General features: G+C 41.6%; 5 protein-coding genes across 5 annotated transcripts; 1 reads left to right on the top strand and 4 right to left on the bottom strand.

Moving 5' to 3' along the window:
- Positions 1-395: 395 nt before the first annotated feature.
- Positions 396-1286, bottom strand: LOC103704729. The gene has a single exon (XM_008788142.4). The coding sequence runs from the start codon at positions 1171-1173 to the stop codon at positions 598-600; it is 576 nt and encodes a 191-aa protein (XP_008786364.1). The 5' UTR covers positions 1174-1286; the 3' UTR covers positions 396-597.
- Positions 1287-4446: 3160 nt separating this feature from the next.
- On the bottom strand, positions 4447-5687 carry LOC103704730. Its single transcript, XM_008788143.1, has 2 exons — positions 5473-5687; positions 4447-5044 (listed from the first exon to the last, which is right to left on the bottom strand). The coding sequence occupies exons 1-2, from the start codon at positions 5685-5687 to the stop codon at positions 4447-4449; spliced, it is 813 nt and encodes a 270-aa protein (XP_008786365.1).
- Positions 5688-6554: 867 nt separating this feature from the next.
- LOC103704646 lies at positions 6555-7769 on the bottom strand. The gene has a single exon (XM_008788016.4). It carries the CDS (start codon positions 7216-7218, stop codon positions 6733-6735), a length of 486 nt encoding a protein of 161 aa, XP_008786238.1. The 5' UTR covers positions 7219-7769; the 3' UTR covers positions 6555-6732.
- A 3487-nt stretch (positions 7770-11256) lies between these two features.
- On the bottom strand, positions 11257-17739 carry LOC103704647 (GTP-binding protein SAR1A-like). Its single transcript, XM_008788017.3, has 3 exons — positions 17302-17739; positions 17001-17132; positions 11257-11788 (listed from the first exon to the last, which is right to left on the bottom strand). Exons 1-3 carry the CDS (start codon positions 17428-17430, stop codon positions 11468-11470), a joined length of 582 nt encoding a protein of 193 aa, XP_008786239.1. The 5' UTR covers positions 17431-17739; the 3' UTR covers positions 11257-11467.
- A 1452-nt stretch (positions 17740-19191) lies between these two features.
- LOC103704648 (60S ribosomal protein L29-1-like) lies at positions 19192-20159 on the top strand. The gene is made up of 3 exons (XM_008788018.4): positions 19192-19340; positions 19519-19622; positions 19857-20159. The coding sequence occupies exons 2-3, from the start codon at positions 19521-19523 to the stop codon at positions 19941-19943; spliced, it is 189 nt and encodes a 62-aa protein (XP_008786240.1). The 5' UTR covers positions 19192-19340; positions 19519-19520; the 3' UTR covers positions 19944-20159.
- The last annotated feature ends 255 nt before the right edge of the window (positions 20160-20414 follow it).

Below are 20414 nucleotides of genomic sequence, written 5' to 3'. Positions count from 1 at the left end.
TTCTGACCCATGGGTGTTTTCTTTCATGTGTGCCTGTGACTAATGCAATCAAGGATGCTAAGAAAACGCTTCTGGACGATCCACAGAAATTGTCTATGGTTTAATTATTCCATACTGTTCAACTCGTATTCGCATTGCTCCATTGTACAGTGAAATAAGATACAATGCAACCAGCCCATGCAGCAGCAAGATGTACCACAAGCGCAATGCAGATAACTGGTACATCACCTGCATGGTTTTTATTATTGTTACTTTACTAATATATACGTATTTTGCGAATTGTAATATCCACACCTGCATAGAAATTTTCCAGCTAATACTTAGGCGGGCCGCAGATTTTTGACTCCTAATATTTATAACTTAAAAAGATCATGATATGGGCATTAAAACAGACATAATAGGCGAGAACCATTTCTCTCTCTGGCCAATTGTACATCTCTGAGGCTACTCTAAAAACTGTTACATTTCTTTTTTTTTTTTGGTAAGCAAACAGTTGCATTTCTTCATTGTACATACATAACCCTGAACTACCGGCACCTGGGAAAGAAATACCTTCATAAACTCCATAAATCTTAACGGGTCAACTCCCCGCTCTCTTCAGAACAACCAGTGAGACACCTTCCTCTCCAAGGCCTTCTCCTCTATGGTACGTAGACTTGGCTTCCACCCCTTGCCTGAAACCGTCCTTCCGAGAAACTCCGACCTGGCCCCGAAGACCTCCGGCGACTCTTCGGCCCCTCCCGCCTCCTCTCTCTCCATCAAGCTGTCGTCTTTTCTCCCAGCAGGCACCGCCTTTTCCTTCTCACCCACACCTTCCATGCAAATGCCAGGGACCAGGCCATGGTTCTTCGCCCAAAACGGCAAAGACCGCGACCGCAGCACCGACCGAGCCAGCGACAGGATTCTTCGGGCCTCGTCGGCCGACACCTTCCTGCGTGTCATAGGGAGCATCAGGTAGATCTTGTTGGTGTCCAGCGTGTGGTCGGCCGGCAACGGGGTCACCTTGGTCGCGCCGGCGGAGAGCGATTGCATGTCGACCACGAACTGCCTCGGGTGCTCGAGCATGAGCTCCGCTACCGAGATCGGGCGGTCGAACTCATGGATCGTCCCATCGAAGAGCACGACCTTCCCGCCACCAGCATCCAGTGTCCGGCAGGAAACAAAGTTTCCCATGGAGGAGGGATGGAAGGTAAGCAAGCCAAGGTGGTGGTGCAATGGAGAGGGTAAAAGGGAATATGGGGAGCGGTTGTTCAGCGTGCAAGCACCGCTGGGTGATTAAATTTGAAGTGCTCCAGGGTGTGAGTTGAACGCGTTCATCGGTTTAGTTGGGGAAATAGTCCAAGGTAAGCCGAACCTTTCAACGTACGATAAATTTCGCCAAGCAGATGCTGCCGAGTTACGTAGGACACGACCTGTCTTGTCTTGGTTACGTGGCAGCTTCTAATTGGAGGAATCCACTGCTGGTGGGTGACTCGCAGTCTGAACCGGTCTCGTTTTTTTTTTTTTTTGTTTTGTTTTTTCTTTCAAGTTGGTCGGGGGTTCGCTAAACTGCTCCTTTTAGTCGTCGACGCGGTGCACTCGTGAGTGGGTCGGGTGCGACGATTGGCCCACGCTTTCCACCGCATGACACGTGTAATCCTTTGGCGGGCCCATAATCTGGAAATCGTGGTTACGTGTCAGCTTATTATTGGGTGGATGTGATATTTGCTGTTGTGTCGTGGACCAGCCGATGCGATGGAGCGGAAACAAATGGAGTCGGTGCTCGGATTCCACGAGTGTCCCATGGCTGACCCGCGAGTCCCGGGGCGTGCTGTCGAGGCAATGGAGCGGGAGGAGACCGTGGTTTGTCGTGTCTTTTTTGCCTTGGGAATTTAGGTGGCCTGAGAACGACGTCCTACTGAGTATTAATTCGGGTTGGTGGATTTGATCCTTGAGATGATCATAATTGGATGTTTGGCGAGTTCGGTGCACTTCCATAATAGAATAGAAATGTCAGACTTCCATTTCCATTGGAACAGTGTCCACAGAACAAGCATTGGCTTCTGGACGCCATGACTTTTCTTTCTCGACACCGTGTTTTAGAGGCTGTGGACTCGAGGAAGGGCACAGTATGCATGCTCTTTTTTCGTGTAGAAAATCCACGAAGGTCCTGATTGGACGCGTGCATTTGGTATCGAAAACACCTCACTTACGCAAGTGGAAAGAGGAGGTGAGGAAGCTGTGAATCTCACGAGTACTGGAGTTTTAGGATATTAAAATCCAACGAGAAGAAGATCTTTGACAGCTTCTCCCGATCCAACAACTCCCTTCGATTTGTAGACTCCTTCAGAATTGCGAACGTAATATCGCGAGGGAAAGATCTGTCAAGTTGTAGATAGGCTAATTGCCCAACAACTTTGATGGTGTTTTATAGAAGAATTTATTGTTATCTACGCAACGAGAGAGACGCGATAGTTTTTATATGCAAATAGGTAGGTTAAACTGTCAATTGCATGGCCAAAACTAACGAACAGGCTCATAGAGAGTGGGCAATTGAAATTGCATAGAGCTGAGATTGAAGTAGCTTTAATTACATTTTTGTGAAATTGCTGATGAATATATTTAGCTGCCCCTTAGCTATGATAATTTAACCAATTATTGTTTTCATCCGTAGTTCCAGCATTTTAATTGATCTTCAAAGGTAGGGAAACACATAATTGTTCCTTTTTAAGAAGAAAAAGCAAAAAAAAAAAAAAGGATCTGTATTGATGAGACTAGCAAATAGTTTTTTGACATACAACCAATTGCACTTAAATTACCATTATGCTTTTATCACGGTCTATGTACTAATATCAAAGACCAAATCCTTGTAATTTCTTGACAGATTCAAAGTTTTACCATCAATTTAATGAATTTAGAGAAGAATAGGAATGAGTCTATGCAAGGATGATGCTCCTAAAACAACAGATCTGTATCAAGAATATTAAAGAAGAACTATCAAGCCTCTGCACGTCACTTGTTCATAAGCTAAAACTTGTGATGAGCTTTCTGCCTTAGACCTTGAGGTTTGACATGATAAATGTTAACTCGAGCATCTCAACTTGGCATTGGAATTTCCACATGATTTTAATCCCGCCATTATTTATATATGTTGAAGAATCGAATGTATTTTTTTTTTGTTCTTTTCAGTTCTGTTTTTCTTTTTCATTCTTTTTGGGGGCTGGTTTGGGTGGGTTGCCAACTATCGTGTCTCTATAAGTTAGTGATTCAGGCACAGAAGGAGCATGGATTGATGCATTGACCCATGATATCATAAATAAATTAAATAGATAACATTTGAATATCATAAATATTTTTAAATTTTAGAAATAAATATATGACAAATTATATATAACGTAAGCAACTTAGGGTGGCAACAACCACCAAAGCTATTGGACTTAGAATGGCAAGTTCTTGTCTTGGCTAAAATCAAATTCGATCTAATCCTAAAAAGCAATTGACTAGTCCAAGTCAACGGATGGTAAATTTATGGGCTTTACATATTTTGGCTAAATCCAATCCTAACACGCTTTTAGGTCATGGGCTGGGGAATTTTAGTTCACGCCTTAAAACAGTGGGTTACATTATGGGACCTAGCACGTCTCCAATATCTATAATTCTCCCAATCATCTCAATCTTGGGGAAGCTGATCTTCAAATTCAACTTCATGGTATAGCCATATGGAAATTTACCGGTAAGTTGACAACTTCAGATATTCTTACAAGCTGCAGCAATATATTAAAAAGGATCGATATAGACGATTACCTTTGCACCTAATCAATGAAGGAATTTTGACGGATTACTCACTCTTTCTCAGTCTAATACCAAAATAGTTCAATCTCTAGTAAAATGACAAATAAGAGATAGATCAATATTTGATTGATGGGACGGTAGTCCCTAACATTCGATTAATGATCCATTCCTTTAATATTTTTATATTATATGAAAAATACAGTGTTGATATTTTATCATAGAAACTCATACTCCTTTTGGTGACCACGTCGCCGCTATCATTATTTTAGGATTATAAAAGTCGCATACACAAAGGTCACAATCCTTGTTTAACTTTATTGAATCCATAAATTTATTCATTAAATAGAGACCATTTTGTCCTATTTACAAATGTCTGATTTTGAATTTGTTTTTATAAAAAGGTGGACCATGCTAGGACACTAAGAAAGGAGGACTAATATGTTCAGAGCCGAAGAAACCTATTCTTACAGGCCAGACGCCGATTTTCGGAGTTTCCACTACTTTGCCAGGAGGCGGTTCGAGTGATTTGCACATCCTACCAGATATGGCTAGTTAGGAACGCTCAAACTTTTTTTTTATGGTGAAAATGGCAATTCATATAGCTCTAACTTGAGTACATCCAGCCAAATCCAAAGAAAGTAAAGAGTACAAAAAGGTGGGAATGTCTACATATATCTAAAGGAACTCCTCGGAGTGCCGGGCGACGTAGGAGACGACCCAGTCAACTGCTCTGTTCGCCTTCCGGTACATATGTGCTACCTGAAAATCACCCATCTCCTGAACAAATCTCCGGATCTCTAAGATGAGCGGGTGACCGTCACCGTATCTATCCGCATCTTGGATCCAGTCGATCATCGCAGAAGAGTCCTCTTCGAGATGCACCCGCACGGCACCGAGGACCCTCATCACATAGGATAAGCCCTCCCAAGCAGCCCGCAGCTCTGCCCCAATAACGGTGAGCCCTGGCATGCGACGGCCCTCAGCAGCTATCAACCTGCCCAGGGAGTCTCTGATCACAAAATCCACACCTTTAGAACCACCGTCCATCGACCGACTGTCATTAAAGTTTACCTTGAGATGACCATGGGGTGGGGGCACCCATGAAACAAGGGCGAACTTGGGCGCTGTAACAGCGGAGAGAGTATCCCAGATGTCCCTAGCCATCCCAGAAGAGAACAAAGCGGTAGCACCGGTGACCTCCCCTGCATGTAACACAGCTCGATCCACCACCATCCTCGAAGACCACCTCCTCCCCTCAAAGAGTCCAGCATTTCTATCCAACTAGATATAATAAGCCAAGTGTGTGAATAAAATGCCTGCCTCAACAAAACTTGGGCTCCGCACTGATGCCCTCAGCACAAGAAGAAGGTCCTGTGCCGACTCCACCGAAGGAGGAAGTGGAACAGGAGACCTACTCTATATCTCTCTGGCCCTGGGGCACTGTAATAGAACATGATCAATGATCTCTTCTGTATTTGTACACAAATCACAGTACTGAGAAATCTGCATGCCCCGGCTCGCTAACAGGCTCCTGGTCGTTAGGCAGCTCTATGCCATCTTCTAGACGAAGAGCGCCACCTGTGGGTGAACCCGCATCCTCCATATCCATCATCCCTCGATTTGCCAATCTGGTGCCCTACTAATCAAAGTGTGGAGATCCCTGGCTCGTACCTGCGACCGACCCGTCGCAACCATACTAACCTGTCAGGCACCTCCCGAATAGGAACTGGAAGACCCATAATCATCACTGCCAACTGCTCCCTAAACACCTCCTGGATCAATTCCTCCCTCCACCGGCCCCCATCTGGGTCCATTAGGTCGCAAACCCTATATCCAGCAATCCTCGTCGAGTCTACCATGGTCGGGAGTTGGTTGATCGGCTGCTCAGTCACCCAGCTATCCTCCAAAACATCCATGGACCACCCGTCCCCAATAGCCCATCTGATCTCCGGAAGCACCAACGCTGCTCAACGCTCAAATCTTTGGCGATCGCAGAATGTCGTCGAGACTTGTAGTAGAGAGTACTTGTGTGCAGGCGGTGGAGCTAAGTCTTATCATACATGTTGAAGGGACCTTGACAGCTTGGGACATCTGAAGTTCCCATTCTGCTGCGGCAGCATCCCGGTGTTTTTCACCTAGAAGCCCTCACCCTCGAGTTTCCTCAAGATCAATTTCGATAGGTTTGTCTTGGACGGAAGTACGAGGGGTGGTGCGGGTTTTATTATTTGAAACTCGTCTGCTAGGGTCGTGGCTGCAGGGGGCACTCAACTCTTCGACATATCGATTTCAGGTGCGGAGCTGCGGGCCGTTTGGGCGGGCCTTCGTCACACTCGGTGTGTTTTACAGCCCGCTCCATCGCCCTGGAGGAGGCTCGACCACTGTCATCAGTTGGATCCAGAGGGGCCCAAGGGGTAATGGTTGTGTCCACCTTTTGCTCCGAGATATCTGGACAATGGGGAGGGACGGAGGGGCGTTTCAGGCCAAGCATGTTTTTCATGAAGCTAATAGGGCTGCAGTTTGGGTGGCTGCTTATGTAGCCAATCACTCCAGTAGTATCCTGTGGGTTGGTGATGGAGAGCTGCTTCTGGCACTCCGAGTATTCTGTTTTTTGATTTTATCGGGTGCATCCGTACTCGTCAAGTATAATCCACCTGCCTTAGCAGAGAGAGAGAGAGAGAGAGAGAGAGAGAGAGAGAGAGAGAGAAGAAGAAGAAGAAGAAGAAGAAGAAAAGAGGACTAACATGTAAAAATCTCAACAAAAAAAAAAGAAAACAAAAGGATAATTATAGAATAACATTGCTACTTTCTCGTGTTAATAATTATCGTTGTTCTAACAAAATAACACATATAAGTTGGGCTCCCATCATCCTCTGTACAATTGCGAAGCAAAAAGAATGCAAGATAAAATAAAAAATCTCTCATGTTCTACATGTAAACAAGAAAACCCAAGACGGAAAAACCCTAATTGGATTCGTGGATGGTATCAAGCACGGGTCTCCACTGCCGGTAACCACCAATCCTTTGACCGGAAAATCCGGTGACCGTCCCCTCCAAAAACCCCTCCTCCTCTCTACCGGCTGCCTCCGGGAGCACCCGGCTCCCAAACCCAAGGGACTTGTTTCCCTTCCTCCTCCTCCTCCTCCGCCCACCCTCGACGGCCCCGACCACGACCGCCATCTGCAGATCGGAAAGCCTGGACCCGACGCGTTCCGCCGGAAGCAGCAGGTACACCTCCCCGGGCCGCAGCTCCTCGTGGGCCCGGAGACCGGACACGCGTCGCGTCCTCACCACCTCCTCGGCACGCGCCACCACATGGCCGGGGGCCTCCAGCATCAGCTCTGCCGTGACGGCGGGAATATCGACGCGCCGGAGATTCCCCTCGGCATCCACCAGCTTGGCCGTGCGCGGTCTGGTGCTCCTCGGAATGCACGAGGCGTGGTTGCCCATGGATATTTTCGAAGACCGTGCTCTAGCAGTCTCTACTCTCTAGCTTTAATTCTTCTCGAGGAAAATCTCGAATCTTCAGCTGTGAAGACGAGAGCTCGGCTTGGGAGATGGGTGAGGAGTTGGGGACGAGGGTAGAGTATATATAGGGATGAGGAAGAGGAAGAGGAAGAGGAAGAGGAAGAGAAAGGCAGCGAGAGTGGCGTGTGGAAACCTAGTGGTGAGGCCGCGGAGTGGAAAAGGATTTGCTCTGCTGGCGCCTGGCGGTCAAGTGGAGATCTCTGACGTCTCCCGTGTCTTCTTGAGAGACCGGGGTCAACCGTCGGCCAAACTCTAATGTGGCAGAGAGGTTTATTTGGACGCGCTTAATCCCTGCTTTTTCTTGTGCTGTTTCTCACGTTGTTCGGCTCCGCTTCGGACTGACACGAGGAAATGGCAGAAAGTGTGACTTATATTCATCAAAAGCCAATGTTGAGTTTGACGTGCACTAGTATTACACATGTAAAATGCACCCAACAATTTAAAATGAGAATATTGGACCAATGTTGTAATCTTATTGGTCAATATTTAGATTATAGTATATTTTTTCACTTATGTATTTATTTATTTTTTTGCTAAAATTGGAAGTATCATACATAACGTATACGGATACAGCCAAGAAAGTCAAAAAACAAAACATCACGAAAATCGGCAGGCAAGTATGCCTCTCCCTCCCACAGGAGATCTTCTGAATGGCTGGCAACAAAGGAAGCCACCCAATCTACCGCCCCATTAGCCTCTATGAAAATATGCTTTGCCTGAATCCTCAGCCCTCCACAAGCCATGGCCCGGATATCTCGTAGCAAGGGGTGGTAATCATCGAGCCCCCCGAGACCTGCATGATCCATCCAATCACCGTCGTAGAGTTCCCCTCCAAGAGGACATCCCTCCCCTGCATAGCACACCAAACATACCGCATGCCAAGCCAGGCCGCTCTTAGCTCCACTCTTGGTACCGAGGTATCAAATAAGTGGCAACCCTCATCCGCAATCATCCTAGAGTCCAGGCTCCTGACAACGAAACCCGCACCTCCACTTCTACCGTCCTGCAAGACACATCCATCGAAGTTGACTTTGAGGAAACTCGAGGGTGAGAGCTCCCAAGTGAAAACACCAAGCGGGGCGCTTCACGAGCAAATGTAGAGCCCCAGATGTCCCGAATTGTTGAAGGTCTATCCGACCAGATCTCTTGAGAGGCCTCCGTCGCCAGCAATCGTGCTCTCTCCACTACCACCTTCGGTGGGGGGCAACTGTTTCCAAAGGTCCATGCATTCCTCACAGGCCAGATCTGATAAGCAGTGTAGGTCGCCCGCACTGCCTCTGGTCTAGACTGCGAGGCCTCGGACAGGCGTCAAAGAACCTGGAGAAAGGCCTCCGCATGCCGCCAAAGCTCCGTGGGGAACTCCGCTCGCCCCCAGGACTGTCTAGTCCGGTGACACTGGAAGATTGCATGGTCCAAGGACTCATCGGTCTGGCACTCCGGGCACTGGAGGTGGATACCTATGCCCTCTCGAACAGCAAAAGTCTCGTCGGCAGCATACCCCAGGTAACTTTTCAAAGAAATAACGTCACCCTAGGGTGTAGCCCCAACCGCCAAATCTAACCAAGGTCCATCCCCAACTGCCCACCATCATGAACCATGTAGAGGACATCGGCTACTCTGACTCCAGTCCTGCTCGAGGAACTTCAAACTCTGACGTCAGAGAAGGGGTGCCCCGGAATCGGCAGCGACCGTATCCGCTCCGCAAGTGGCTCCCGAACATCTGATCGGGCCGGTGGGTGTCCCACCCCCCACATCCGGGACAAATTAATGCATATAGAATGAATGCGAAAGAAAACATTTTCTCACCCAAAAAAAAGGAAAGAATGTATTTGTCTTGGAGATACGCCTAATCAATTTTTTTATTGACCGGCCAATTTCAAGATCCACATAAAAAAAATTTGGCTTTGATCGCCAAATGTATAATAAGTTTAAAGAGCTCGAAAAATTATCAATTTCAAAAAAAGAACATCCCAATTGAATGACGCCTAAGCAAATTATGGCCACCAAAAATTTGGTATATGATTTGACATCTTGATACGGCAAATCTTACTCTTGGACTTTCTAATCTTCTCCGTACTAGCCAAAGTGATTTATATTAAATCCAATAATCCTTCTAAATCAAGGCTCTTTTTATTAAGGCATTTTAGCTTTTGCTAAATTAGAATTAGAGATAGAAAAACACTTGCTTTTGATTTTTGTAGTTGAACCAATTAGCTTTTCTTTGAAAACTGACTCTTTTGATCATTCGAAAAGGCCCAATCCTCCTTCATCTGAGTTCTGTGACCTTCTTCTTGATGACACAATTATCATCTAATAACTTTTTTTTGCGCTACCAGTAGATCATCCACAGCTGATCGTAGTAGTTCCTGGCCTTGGTCTGCATCTCATATAGGACCAAATAGCTTCATCCAATATAAAACTAGCTCCCACTCTTGGAAGTTGCATTTCACACCATATTTATCGTGTCAATCCTTATATTTGTGATCTATACAGCTATGCCGTAACCTTCTGATGCACCTTTCTCATGTTCTCGAGGAACTATTGAGCTCGTTTTTGAAATCCCTCCTCCTTGCTAATCTTTGGTGAAGAAACAACTACGTACTTGACTTCTGAGTGGAGCTATAGCTATCTTGATTGTAGATGGACCGGAGGTATGGCAGCTTATCTTCCCTAGTCTTCAGAATTCAGATCCGATAATTCCGCTCCTATGGTGATTTGATTTTCCTTTTTTGAGTGTCCAGAGCAAAGGACTACAAAGGTATAGTTCCTAGATCCAAATGATATCTCTACCTTAAATAGATGCAACTTTTAAGTTCTTTTGATAGGAAGTACATATATTTAAAGATGGTATCTTTCTGATCTAATTGGTGGCTATACTTTCTGGTCCGGAAAATTCTATATACACTTATACAAGGGATCACATACAAAATCTCTTGGATTGTTGCTTGCTACGTGAACACCATGACAACATTAACTTCTAGCATATAATTATGATTTATTATACTGATTCAAAACTTGTTTGCATCATAAAATATGATAATCCTAAATATATTATGGTATTTTACAGTTTAATAATTAATTTTTATGAAAAATTAATCGTCTCCTTTCTAAAATCTTTTTGTATTGATATCTAAAAATATCAATAATTTCAACATATTTCTATAGCCATATATTTTTTAACGTTACTTAAAAACAGATAAATCATGATTCTTTTATTCATGCTGCAATTAAAAGATAATAATAGCATTTAATATATATTTTTAATACTTTATATATTATATATGTCATTTAAGTAGTTTTAAATCTTAATATATTTTTAGTAGTTTTAAATCTTAATATATTTTTAAAACAAATCAGGTTGGATCCATGAACCAAACTTTTGGTCAAATAGATCTCCAAATAAGTTTAATAATTATGTTAATTACATCTTAGAGCTTTATTTGCTATCTTTTGATAATAAATTTTATGCCCATCATGTATAATTATGTCATTTATTTAATTTTTCATATTGAATTTCTAGTGGACATCCAATTTATATCCAAATGATGTACGACTTATATCCATATTCAGATGAAAAAATAAATATAATTAATATCCGACTCATATCTATTTTTATTTAAAACAAATATATCTAATTTATATCCTTGTTCATTATGAATATTTATTTTGATATTTATGTAATATCCATATTTGTATCATAAAAAAATATAAATACAAAAGTATATACAATCTATATCCAAATCATCTTCAACTCTCAAATTTATGAAATCAATTAAAATCGGTTGGGTTTCAAAGTGTAACCTCTAAATCGACGCAACCAGCGCACACCCCTGCTCAAACATGCCTGCAGCTTACGTCCAAACAGCCATGCGTAGCGGCCTGTGGACAAAAAATTAAGGGGATTGAAACCTTGAACCATGCAAGGGCCATCAAAACTGTGTCCGTGAAAGGAGGAAAAAATAAACATGAATGAGCAACTTGACTCATCAGCAGAAATAACATTACATGACACTTTACACTGTTTTGACATTCCATTTAAATATACCGTACCGTCGCAACTGCTGGTTCAACAACCCAATGGAAAGCAGAAAGCCTAAGAAAAGAAACAGTTTCAATCGAAACCCGACTGATAAAAATCATGGCAGACGATGGTTGTGAGGTTTTGTTCGGTCTACTTGATGTACTGTGACAGCCACTTGAAGCCATCGCCATAGCCCATCTTGCGCACGATGCTGCACATGAAGACCTCAAGGGGGCGGACATTGGAGTCCGCCAGATTCACCTTACCCTTGCCGGTGGTGAAGTTGCTCAGGCCTAGATGGTAGCGAAGCTCCTCCTCGGATGCTGCATATGGAATATCAATCTTGTTACCCAATATGAGGAACGGCACGTTCACCAGGGAGTCATCTGAGAGGAGGGCATCCAGCTCCTTCTTTGACTCTGCAAATCTCTCCTTGTCAAAGGCATCCACTAGGTAAACCACCGCATCCACCTGCCAACAAAATAACGCACCAACTGTTTTTAGACATGGAAATCAAAGAACCAACCTGCAACACTTCAGAATCAACACTGGGCCAAAACTACAGGCAACGATTGCAGAAGGAATAACCAATGTCGGCATAAAAAAGATCCCACTGGATCATCACATAGGAAGCTTGATCTGTGCAAGAGACATGAAAGATCATTTGACCAAAAAGCAGCGGCAAGCGGGACCATCTAAAGAACCATAACGACAACCACAACCATCTAACCTTTCCCTCGGGGTCAGGTAAGTAGGACCATATAAATGAGAGACCAAATGCCAACGATTGCCTTGTAACTCAGCATATATAATAGAGTTAGCATGCCATACGCTTGTTCAAACATTATTCGACAGCTTTACAATGAACATATATTGTAGACATCCATGGGTTCTATGGTATACCCATCATGCAATTCATCTCTACATTTAACTTTTTATGAACTTTTAAAATAATCACTCTATTGTTGGTTGTTTTACAGAATTTTTTATTATAATGCTTAATTTGACCTTTGCAGCACACAAACATCATCGGATCATGGTTCAAGGCCCTAGTTACCTAAAGTGGGAGCAGATGCAGAGACGATACTGGGTGCAGGTTCAAAGAAGCGCATCCCTTGAACCTTTTTTTGATGAGAGAGAGAGAGAGAGAGGAGGAAAAACCTAGGAAGCAAGTACAATAGCGAGCTTCCTAAGAGTTTCCTTGGTGGGTACAATGCCCTAGAGAGATGTTTCCTGCTGCAGAAGTCAAGACTTGTTATTATGCTTACTTTTTGCTATGTCATTCCAAAGCTCAAATTCAGCAAGGTGTTAAGAGTTTTTTTAATAAATTGCAATAAAGAGACGTATAGTTAGAATCTTAAGTATTATAATCAGATACATCGCTTCTGCAGATATCCTCAGATTAAACCAATGGGGGATAAACAAGATACCAGCAGCGGGACAAACAAAGAGTCATTAACTTATACAAACCATTCAACCTGGGTCATTGTTAAACTTGGATGTTCAAAGGATATCTCTTGACAAAACAACTTCTATGTTAAATTTGTATGTATAAATATTTGAACTTTAAAAAAATATTTTATTTGAGTAAGCGATGCAAGTGTTAAATAAAAACTATTATTCCCATTATATAACAACTGTTATAACTGAGTAACAATCAGAATAGCCCTTATTTATTTACCCACTACGCATGTAAATAACATACTGGACCTCCTCCAAAACTGCCAGAATGGTTGTTACAACATTAAAGCAGGCATTAGTTTTTAGCCTATGCTTCAAACATGATAAGATGCAAAACAATAGCACTTATAGAAGCCTCGTACATGTCTTACCATGAAACACAGCAAGAACTTTGACATAAATTGAAGACTTCACGAACAAGAGAAGACAAAAGATTCCAAATAGTTAAGCCTGTGACACAACAATAAATAAACTAATAAACCATAACAATGTTCTATGTTCAAAATCCATGTCTTCTTCTTCTTATTTTCTTTTTTAAAATCAAATATGCAATTATGCACCATATTTTTTTAATATAATGAATGAAAATACTTAATAGTGGAGGTGACAGCACAAGTCATTTGACTCCACAAAATGGATATTCATCTTCAAAAGACAAAGATCATGTAATTTACATTATTCAAATAATTATTTGGCAAACAATTATGATAAATCTATTACAAAGGACCAAGAAAACTTATTTGTCCAGTGATCTGGAAAGGTCTATAGACTGTATTTGGACAAGCATGGTAAGTGCTAATGTCAAAGCAATTATAAGTGTACGACCCACTTTGGGAGATATTAGGGAACCCTTTATGGCAACAGACCTTCATCTTAGCAGGCTTACTTTAGGTTGTAGAGAGGACCATCGAATGAGCAAGCTGTTGATAGGAACCCTTATGATCAGCTCAAAATCCACTTCACTTGATTAGGAAGCACACCAAGCTAGAACCGACCTAGGTTGCTTTAGCCAGCCCACTTAAGCTTGAAATATGAATAAATCATTAATCAATATAATTTTATATATTATTTTAGTTATTTTATCTATTGATATATTATTATGATGTTTACTAAAGACAGAAAACTTTTACATGTAAAGAATGTATCTTAACGATATATATAGTTAATTAACTATATATATACATATATAGGTCAGGTCCTTCAACTATAACATTGAAATATAACAGCAGAAAGTAGCCAAAGCTCTCTCTCTATGTGTGTGTGTGTGTGCACGAGCGCTTGCAGAGCCTTGAGGGACTTCAGGCTCTTGCTGTATCTCTTAAAGAGGCTGTTCCTGATCAGTTAGAGTAACGCTCAAAATTTAATGAGATGACTCGATCTTAACTGGCTCCATCTCAGCTCATTTACACCCTTTGTGACAATCAGTCTTGGGCATTGTAACATTTAAAATTCCTGAATTTTTTATGAACAAAATAACTGATGAAACCCAAATGATGACATCTAACAGGATTCTCTTTGGTTCAAGCTCCCCGAACATTTGTCCATGTAGTAGACTTAGAAAGAAAACACTATGTTAGCACAATGGAAAAAAATTCTGGAAATAAGGTACTCAAATCAATACCAATTACATCAAGTACAAACTCTTAGAAAATATATGAAGTTAAAGGTGCACTTAGCACTTGGAACAAGAGGTTCCCCAAATACAGACCACCTTGGATCCAGTATAGGAACAGCTAGAGATGAGTGGAAGTTTCTCCAAAGAATACATGAAATGGAAATGCACATCATAGTGTTAAACAGCAATTGAATTTCCTACATCTTGTAACAATGATTATTTAAAAAATTCTAAAACTAACTATGCTGTATGGAGAAGAATGCTGGGCATTCAAGGTCCATAGGCATAAAAGAAGTGCATCAAAAATAATAGCGAACAAATATTGATGAGAGATTATGAAGGATAAAGTTAGAGATAAGATCAGAAAATATTCGTCAGAAACCCCAGGAGATGAGCAACATAGATGATAAGGCTAGGTGATCAGTGTTAATTCATAATATTACCCAGCTGTACAAATCACAGTATGAAATCAAGAATTGCAAACTTTGACTATGAACCAGATGTCTGCCACCTGTAAATTAGTATAGAATTAATGCCTTGTCTATAAAATTTTAGAAAGAAATGTTAGTGATAATAAAGAGCTAGCTTTTCATTACACACTCTATATTGAGGCTCAATATATAAATACTGATTCATCTCTGAGGAACTATAGCCATAGAACCATAATGGAAGATAACCTTAGGCTCATCAAGAGATTATTGTTTCCTGACAGCTTAGAAATACCTCAGAAGGTTAGATGTGCCCCAACAAGAAGAAAAATAGAAGTTGAGCACTTTTAAAGAGAATATACAAACGAAAGAATATCTTCATGAAAGACTACCCTTACCCCAACAAATACTATCAATATGATATATATTCTACATAAAGATTGGAAGGGTGAAAGAGGATATCTCTAAAGGATGGATGATATGGAGATGCAGACACATATTTTATCCAAGCATCAAATAACATCAATACAATTTCTATAAAATGAATCATCACTGCCATTGGGGCAAGTGGCCACAAAGATGTAATCAGACTACTCCCTTGGTGACATTCCTTGTGTCACTTTAAATTGCAAGTGGCATAGGACTTATCCTTGTGTTACTTTAAATTGTAAGTGGCATAGGACTTATCCCTTGCTCCATTAATATCATTCTCCCCCAACCTCCAGGCATCTAAGAAGTTGAGCGTAGCATTGATGAGTGTCACTATAGATGCACTTAATCAAGGATCTCAAAGGTGAAAAAAAATTGATATAGAAGGGGAAGATGAAATCAAAATTGGATAATACAATGAAATATAATAGAAAAACACTTCCAATTTTGAAGGGCATGGCCTTGAATTGGAAGAAACAGTAAATTTGGTCAACACAACCAAAACACAATTTGATAAGGCTTTTCATTGAGGTTTTATATTATCTTTTAAGATTGAGATATAGATTTTAATTCCCACTTTGGAGAAAATAGAGCACTAGATTCAGGAAAAGTTAGAGATATATAGGTGAATGCTTGGCTTAAGTCTTCACCATGGCAAAAAAGCAAAGCTTACTATATCAATGAAACTTTGCTTTGCTTATTATGACAATAAGTAAATAAAGATTGTGCACTGTTGCAAATGTCTAACCTAATTAAGTCTTGAGAATAAAACAAGAATGGTCTACCATAGTTGCAACTTGAACTTTTCCTGCTTCAAAGCTAATAAAGAAGGTTGGGCACAAGCGACTGCAATGCAATGAGGTTGGAAAAATTAAGTGATAACTCAATTCAAATGAATTTTATCAGGTGGCATCGACACAAGAAAAGCAAAATTGGGGGAAAACTATAAGATCAGACAAGCATATGATGAGGGAAAAAAATGACTTTAAAACAAAACCAATTTAGTGGTATAACCTATTGCATAACTACATCCAGTCATCCAGATATTTAACAAATACATACACCAGACACCACACTCATGCTCCTAACTTCCAAACATTAATCATCTATAGCCTATCGAGCACCAGTGAAACAGAATACGATAATTCAGTGTGGTTAAACTCAAAGGCCTGACTTTTAGCAGCTGCATACAAGTCAGACATGTTGATTAAGAAGTTTAATGAAGTTGCATCTTTGGGAAGAAAAGAAAATGTCTTTTCAGAGCAGAAAAGTAATAGAAACAGCAAATTTTCACGTTTATATACCATTTATATACCAAACATGTGGAGAATGAGAAAATTTAAAGAACCACAAACACTTCAAGTTGCTATCTCTATCTACAATTTCCACCAGCATCTGGTCATGGTAAAGGGAAATAAATCCACCTTTGTACTGTGTATATACGAAAAAGCTCATAGGAAACTAGTGACCAAACTAACATTGCAGCCCTCTCTCTGTGAGAATTTGGGAAATAATAAAAACGGCGCTGCTTATTCTTAAAGAACTCCTGCTCAAAAAGATCGTTTTAAATAATAATCGTCAATATTAAAGAAAACAAATCCACGGAACCGTTGCAAAAAGTAGAAATCAACAAATAACAACGCCAATCTTCCGACGAATCAAAACATGGATCACATAACTCAGCAGAAACTATAACGTAAATAAGCCTGAGAGAAACATATTTGAGGTCAGCTTAAGAAGAGAATCGAACCTTGGCATAGTAATCCTTCCAGACACGGCGTGCGATCTGATGGCCGCCAAGATCGAAAGCCTTGAACTTGATCTTCCCGATGCTCAGCTCCTCTGACGTCGGATACTGGGTCGGCTGATGCTGAACCAGTCTCTACTCATACCAATATCCAAGAAAATTTCCCAAAAAAAAATCCAAAAAAAAAGAGAAACTAAATAATCTGAAAAACTGATAATGTCTGCAAGAACTAAAAATAACCACCGGATCAAAACAAATCAAGAAGAAAGTAAGAAAAATAATAAAAAAGAAATCTTCAGAGAACCTCGTCCTTGAGCATGTGGAGAAGCGTCGTCTTTCCGGCATTATCGAGGCCGAGGAACAAGATCTTGGCCTCTTTCTGCCAGAGTCCCAACGAGGCTAGGACGCCGTAGAACCAGTCTATAAGGAACATCGTCGCCGGCGAGAATTTACCACCGACGCGGACGGATCGCTCAAGTCACCGAAAAACTCAGCCGGAAATTCGGCCGGATGAGATCGGATCCGCCGATCGGAGGCCCTTCCGATCCCGATCTGATCGCCGGAAATCCAAGAAAACCCCAGCAGAAAAAAAAACCCGAGAACGATAGGAGACGGAGAGCCGCAGAGCGACGAAACCCTAAAGAGAGAGAGAGAGCTACAGAGAGGGAGAGAGAGGCTTCGAATGGAGACGAACGCGCAGGGGGAAGGTGGGAGATTACGTGGCCTTCTACGAACTCTGTTTAGACTTTAGGGCCATTTATAAATGGTGAGCTGTATTCCCTTGACTTGATCGGCCGGTTTCGCGATCCACTGTACCTCGACCGAATTCGCCGTTTCGCTCGCTGGAGACCGGTTGGGGACCGGGAAGTTCCGGTTCCTGTGGTCGTGAGTCGGCGACCAATAGGAAAGCGAGGACGGGTGAGCGCCTCGTCATCAACCGAATTCACCTCCGTCCATTTAGAATCTAACGGCATAATTTCTTTTAGGTCCCAATAGATATTTTCCGTCAGTCAGTTTCTCCAGTCCCCCTAAAAAAAGTTATCAAACGACCGCACAAAACGGTCCATGCAATACGGACGGTGGATGATGTAATTGGCCCGTGAGAAAGCGGGTGTTGAGTGGAAGCATCAATCACCATCGTTCATTAGATAGATGACACTACTGATGTTTTAGATCATCTGATGACAGCGTTAACCATCAACCTTCGACGCTTACCCGGAAGTTGACAACTAAAGGAACTCTTGAGACGTTGGATTGGAAACGAACGGCTGGAAGTCATTTTTTTAAAAAATACTGAGTAGAATCCGGCGAGATCGTGGGTTATAATGTCTCGCAGTAACAAAATATGCGGCCCGTTGCCTTTGCATATGAGCAACGACAACTCGACAAGCGACGCACAGATGTGGGGATGTATATCCGAGATCTTATTCCTGGGGAGCAGAGGAACGGAGTCGTCATTCTGGAGTTTGTTTGGGCGGTGGGGATTCCGTATCGGAAATTTGGAAGGGCCTTGGGATCTACGAGGTGATCGTTGCATGACGTGGGCGTCTGACTCACGCGATGCACGTGTGTTGAAATAGGGAGCGGACGTGTTATTTGACTTTTGGTCAACGCTGTAAGGCGAGTTGATGCGATCTTTCACAGCCCTTCGGGATTGTCCGAGCGGTCGGAAATTTGGTTCCAAAAACCATCGGGAGAAACTGAAATTTTTATCCAACTTATCTTAATTTTTAAATATACCGTATTTATTTGCTGATTCAATTTCCTCTTCCTCACATATTTGAAATTTCATTATCAGCATATCATATTTATTAATAACATTTATTTTAACTTTATTTTATTAGCAGTCCTTTGCATACAGGGATAGCAATTGGGTCACGAAAAAAATCCAACTTAGTTAATAAATAAGTAATCTTCTCAACTTGTTAGTCTAATCTATATGATTTATCTAACATGTTAATCTATTAGCATATGTAATAAAATAGGCCCATATAAATGAGCTAGAAGATCGTAATCTGAACCTAATTTAATTGTTAAATAATTTAAATAGAATAATTTATTTATGGTCCGAACTTGCTTAACTTAAATTGCAATCTGGCTATTGCAGGTTGAACCTGGGTCGAAACAACAATTGGGTCACATTTTGCTGGCCCTCGCCCCGGGGTATTTTGCTTGCAACCCCCTCTACGGACTAAAAATTACTAAACATTGGCACGTGCCTCCTGCGTGACTAGCTAGCTCAAGAAGGGTACCGAGAAATAATTTCCTCTACTCCAAAACCCTAACCTAGCCGAAATCGACCTGGTTCCGTGAGAGATCTACGCTTTGTTTCGGCCTTCTCAGGTATCACCTTCCATCCGATCCACCTTCTTTCGCTTCGTTAGATCTGCTATGCGGCAAGATGGCAAATTATTGTTTCTAATATCGATCTTCTTCCCCCCCGAATTTGCTTTGTATTTACTTTTTATTTGATTTTTTTTTTTTTTTTTTTTTTTTTTTTTTTGTGGGGGGGGGGGTTCAGAAATGGCGAAGTCGAAGAACCACACGGCTCACAACCAGTCCTACAAGGCCCATAAGAACGGGATCAAGAAGCCCCGGAGGCACAGGCAAACTTCCACCAAGGGGGTATGGCTCTCTTTCTCTTTTGCCTCTCTTTTTAATCTATTCTTATTTCTACTTTTCATTTTTTCTAGTTCGCCATCTTGGATCTTTATTTACACGTTTTTCTTTTGTCTACTTGATAGATCTAAAAACGTTGTCTTTTTTTCCTGTTTTTATTAATTTTTATCAACGCTTATTTCTATGGCTTTTATTTTTTTGTTTGATTTTATATCTCTGTTTTATTTCATATATTCGTAGATGGATCCGAAGTTTCTGAGGAACCAAAGGTACGCGAGGAAGCACAACAAGAATAACGGAGCGTCGGGCTCTGAAGCTGAGGAGTAGAGCATGGAATATAAGATGGGGTTTCTTTTAGAATTGTCGCAAACTAGAGTTTTGTTCTAATTGCACCTCCGTATTGACTCGCGAATTCTTCTGAAAATTGCGTATGCTAACGTTTTATTTCAACTTGATATGCACTAGCAGCTGATACTGGGAACTTGTTTCAGCAATTATTTTTGTTAAAGTTTAGTTACATATTGAGTCTTTTTACTGTGCCAATTATCTTTTTCTTTCCTTTTCTTTTTATTGGTTCTGATGAGTCTGAGTTCCAATTACAAGGTTATCGTGATGGTTTCTTGCATGTGAAGGAAAATGCCTGTAATTGTGGTGAAGTTAGATGGCTTATTTTCCCATGCGGTGAACTAATTTTGGCTCTGGGTGTAACCAGTATATGAAAGAAGTCACCCTAACTTCATATGCTGAGTGCTGAGTCGGATATACATCATTCTTTCGCAATGGTTCTTAGATTTCACC

Source organism: Phoenix dactylifera, unplaced genomic scaffold, assembly GCF_009389715.1.
Source record: "Phoenix dactylifera cultivar Barhee BC4 unplaced genomic scaffold, palm_55x_up_171113_PBpolish2nd_filt_p 000283F, whole genome shotgun sequence".
Lineage (NCBI taxonomy): Eukaryota > Viridiplantae > Streptophyta > Magnoliopsida > Arecales > Arecaceae > Phoenix > Phoenix dactylifera.
This window is presented reverse-complemented; position numbering and strand designations above follow the sequence as displayed.

Coding starts and splice junctions, on each gene's coding strand:
- LOC103704646 (XM_008788016.4), bottom strand. CDS start 7,218: ATGGGCAACCACGCCTCGTGCATTCCGAGGAGCACCAGACCGCGCACG.
- LOC103704647 (XM_008788017.3), bottom strand. CDS start 17,430: ATGTTCCTTATAGACTGGTTCTACGGCGTCCTAGCCTCGTTGGGACTC. Junction 17,133..17,301: donor TCCACATGCTCAAGGACGAG/GTTCTCTGAAGA, acceptor TGGTATGAGTAG/AGACTGGTTCAGCATCAGCC. Junction 11,789..17,000: donor GGAAGGATTACTATGCCAAG/GTTCGATTCTCT, acceptor TTTTGTTGGCAG/GTGGATGCGGTGGTTTACCT.
- LOC103704648 (XM_008788018.4), top strand. CDS start 19,521: ATGGCGAAGTCGAAGAACCACACGGCTCACAACCAGTCCTACAAGGCC. Junction 19,623..19,856: donor GGCAAACTTCCACCAAGGGG/GTATGGCTCTCT, acceptor ATATATTCGTAG/ATGGATCCGAAGTTTCTGAG.
- LOC103704729 (XM_008788142.4), bottom strand. CDS start 1,173: ATGGGAAACTTTGTTTCCTGCCGGACACTGGATGCTGGTGGCGGGAAG.
- LOC103704730 (XM_008788143.1), bottom strand. CDS start 5,687: ATGGATGTTTTGGAGGATAGCTGGGTGACTGAGCAGCCGATCAACCAA. Junction 5,045..5,472: donor ATTCGGGAGGTGCCTGACAG/GTTAGTATGGTT, acceptor CTAGTTGGATAG/AAATGCTGGACTCTTTGAGG.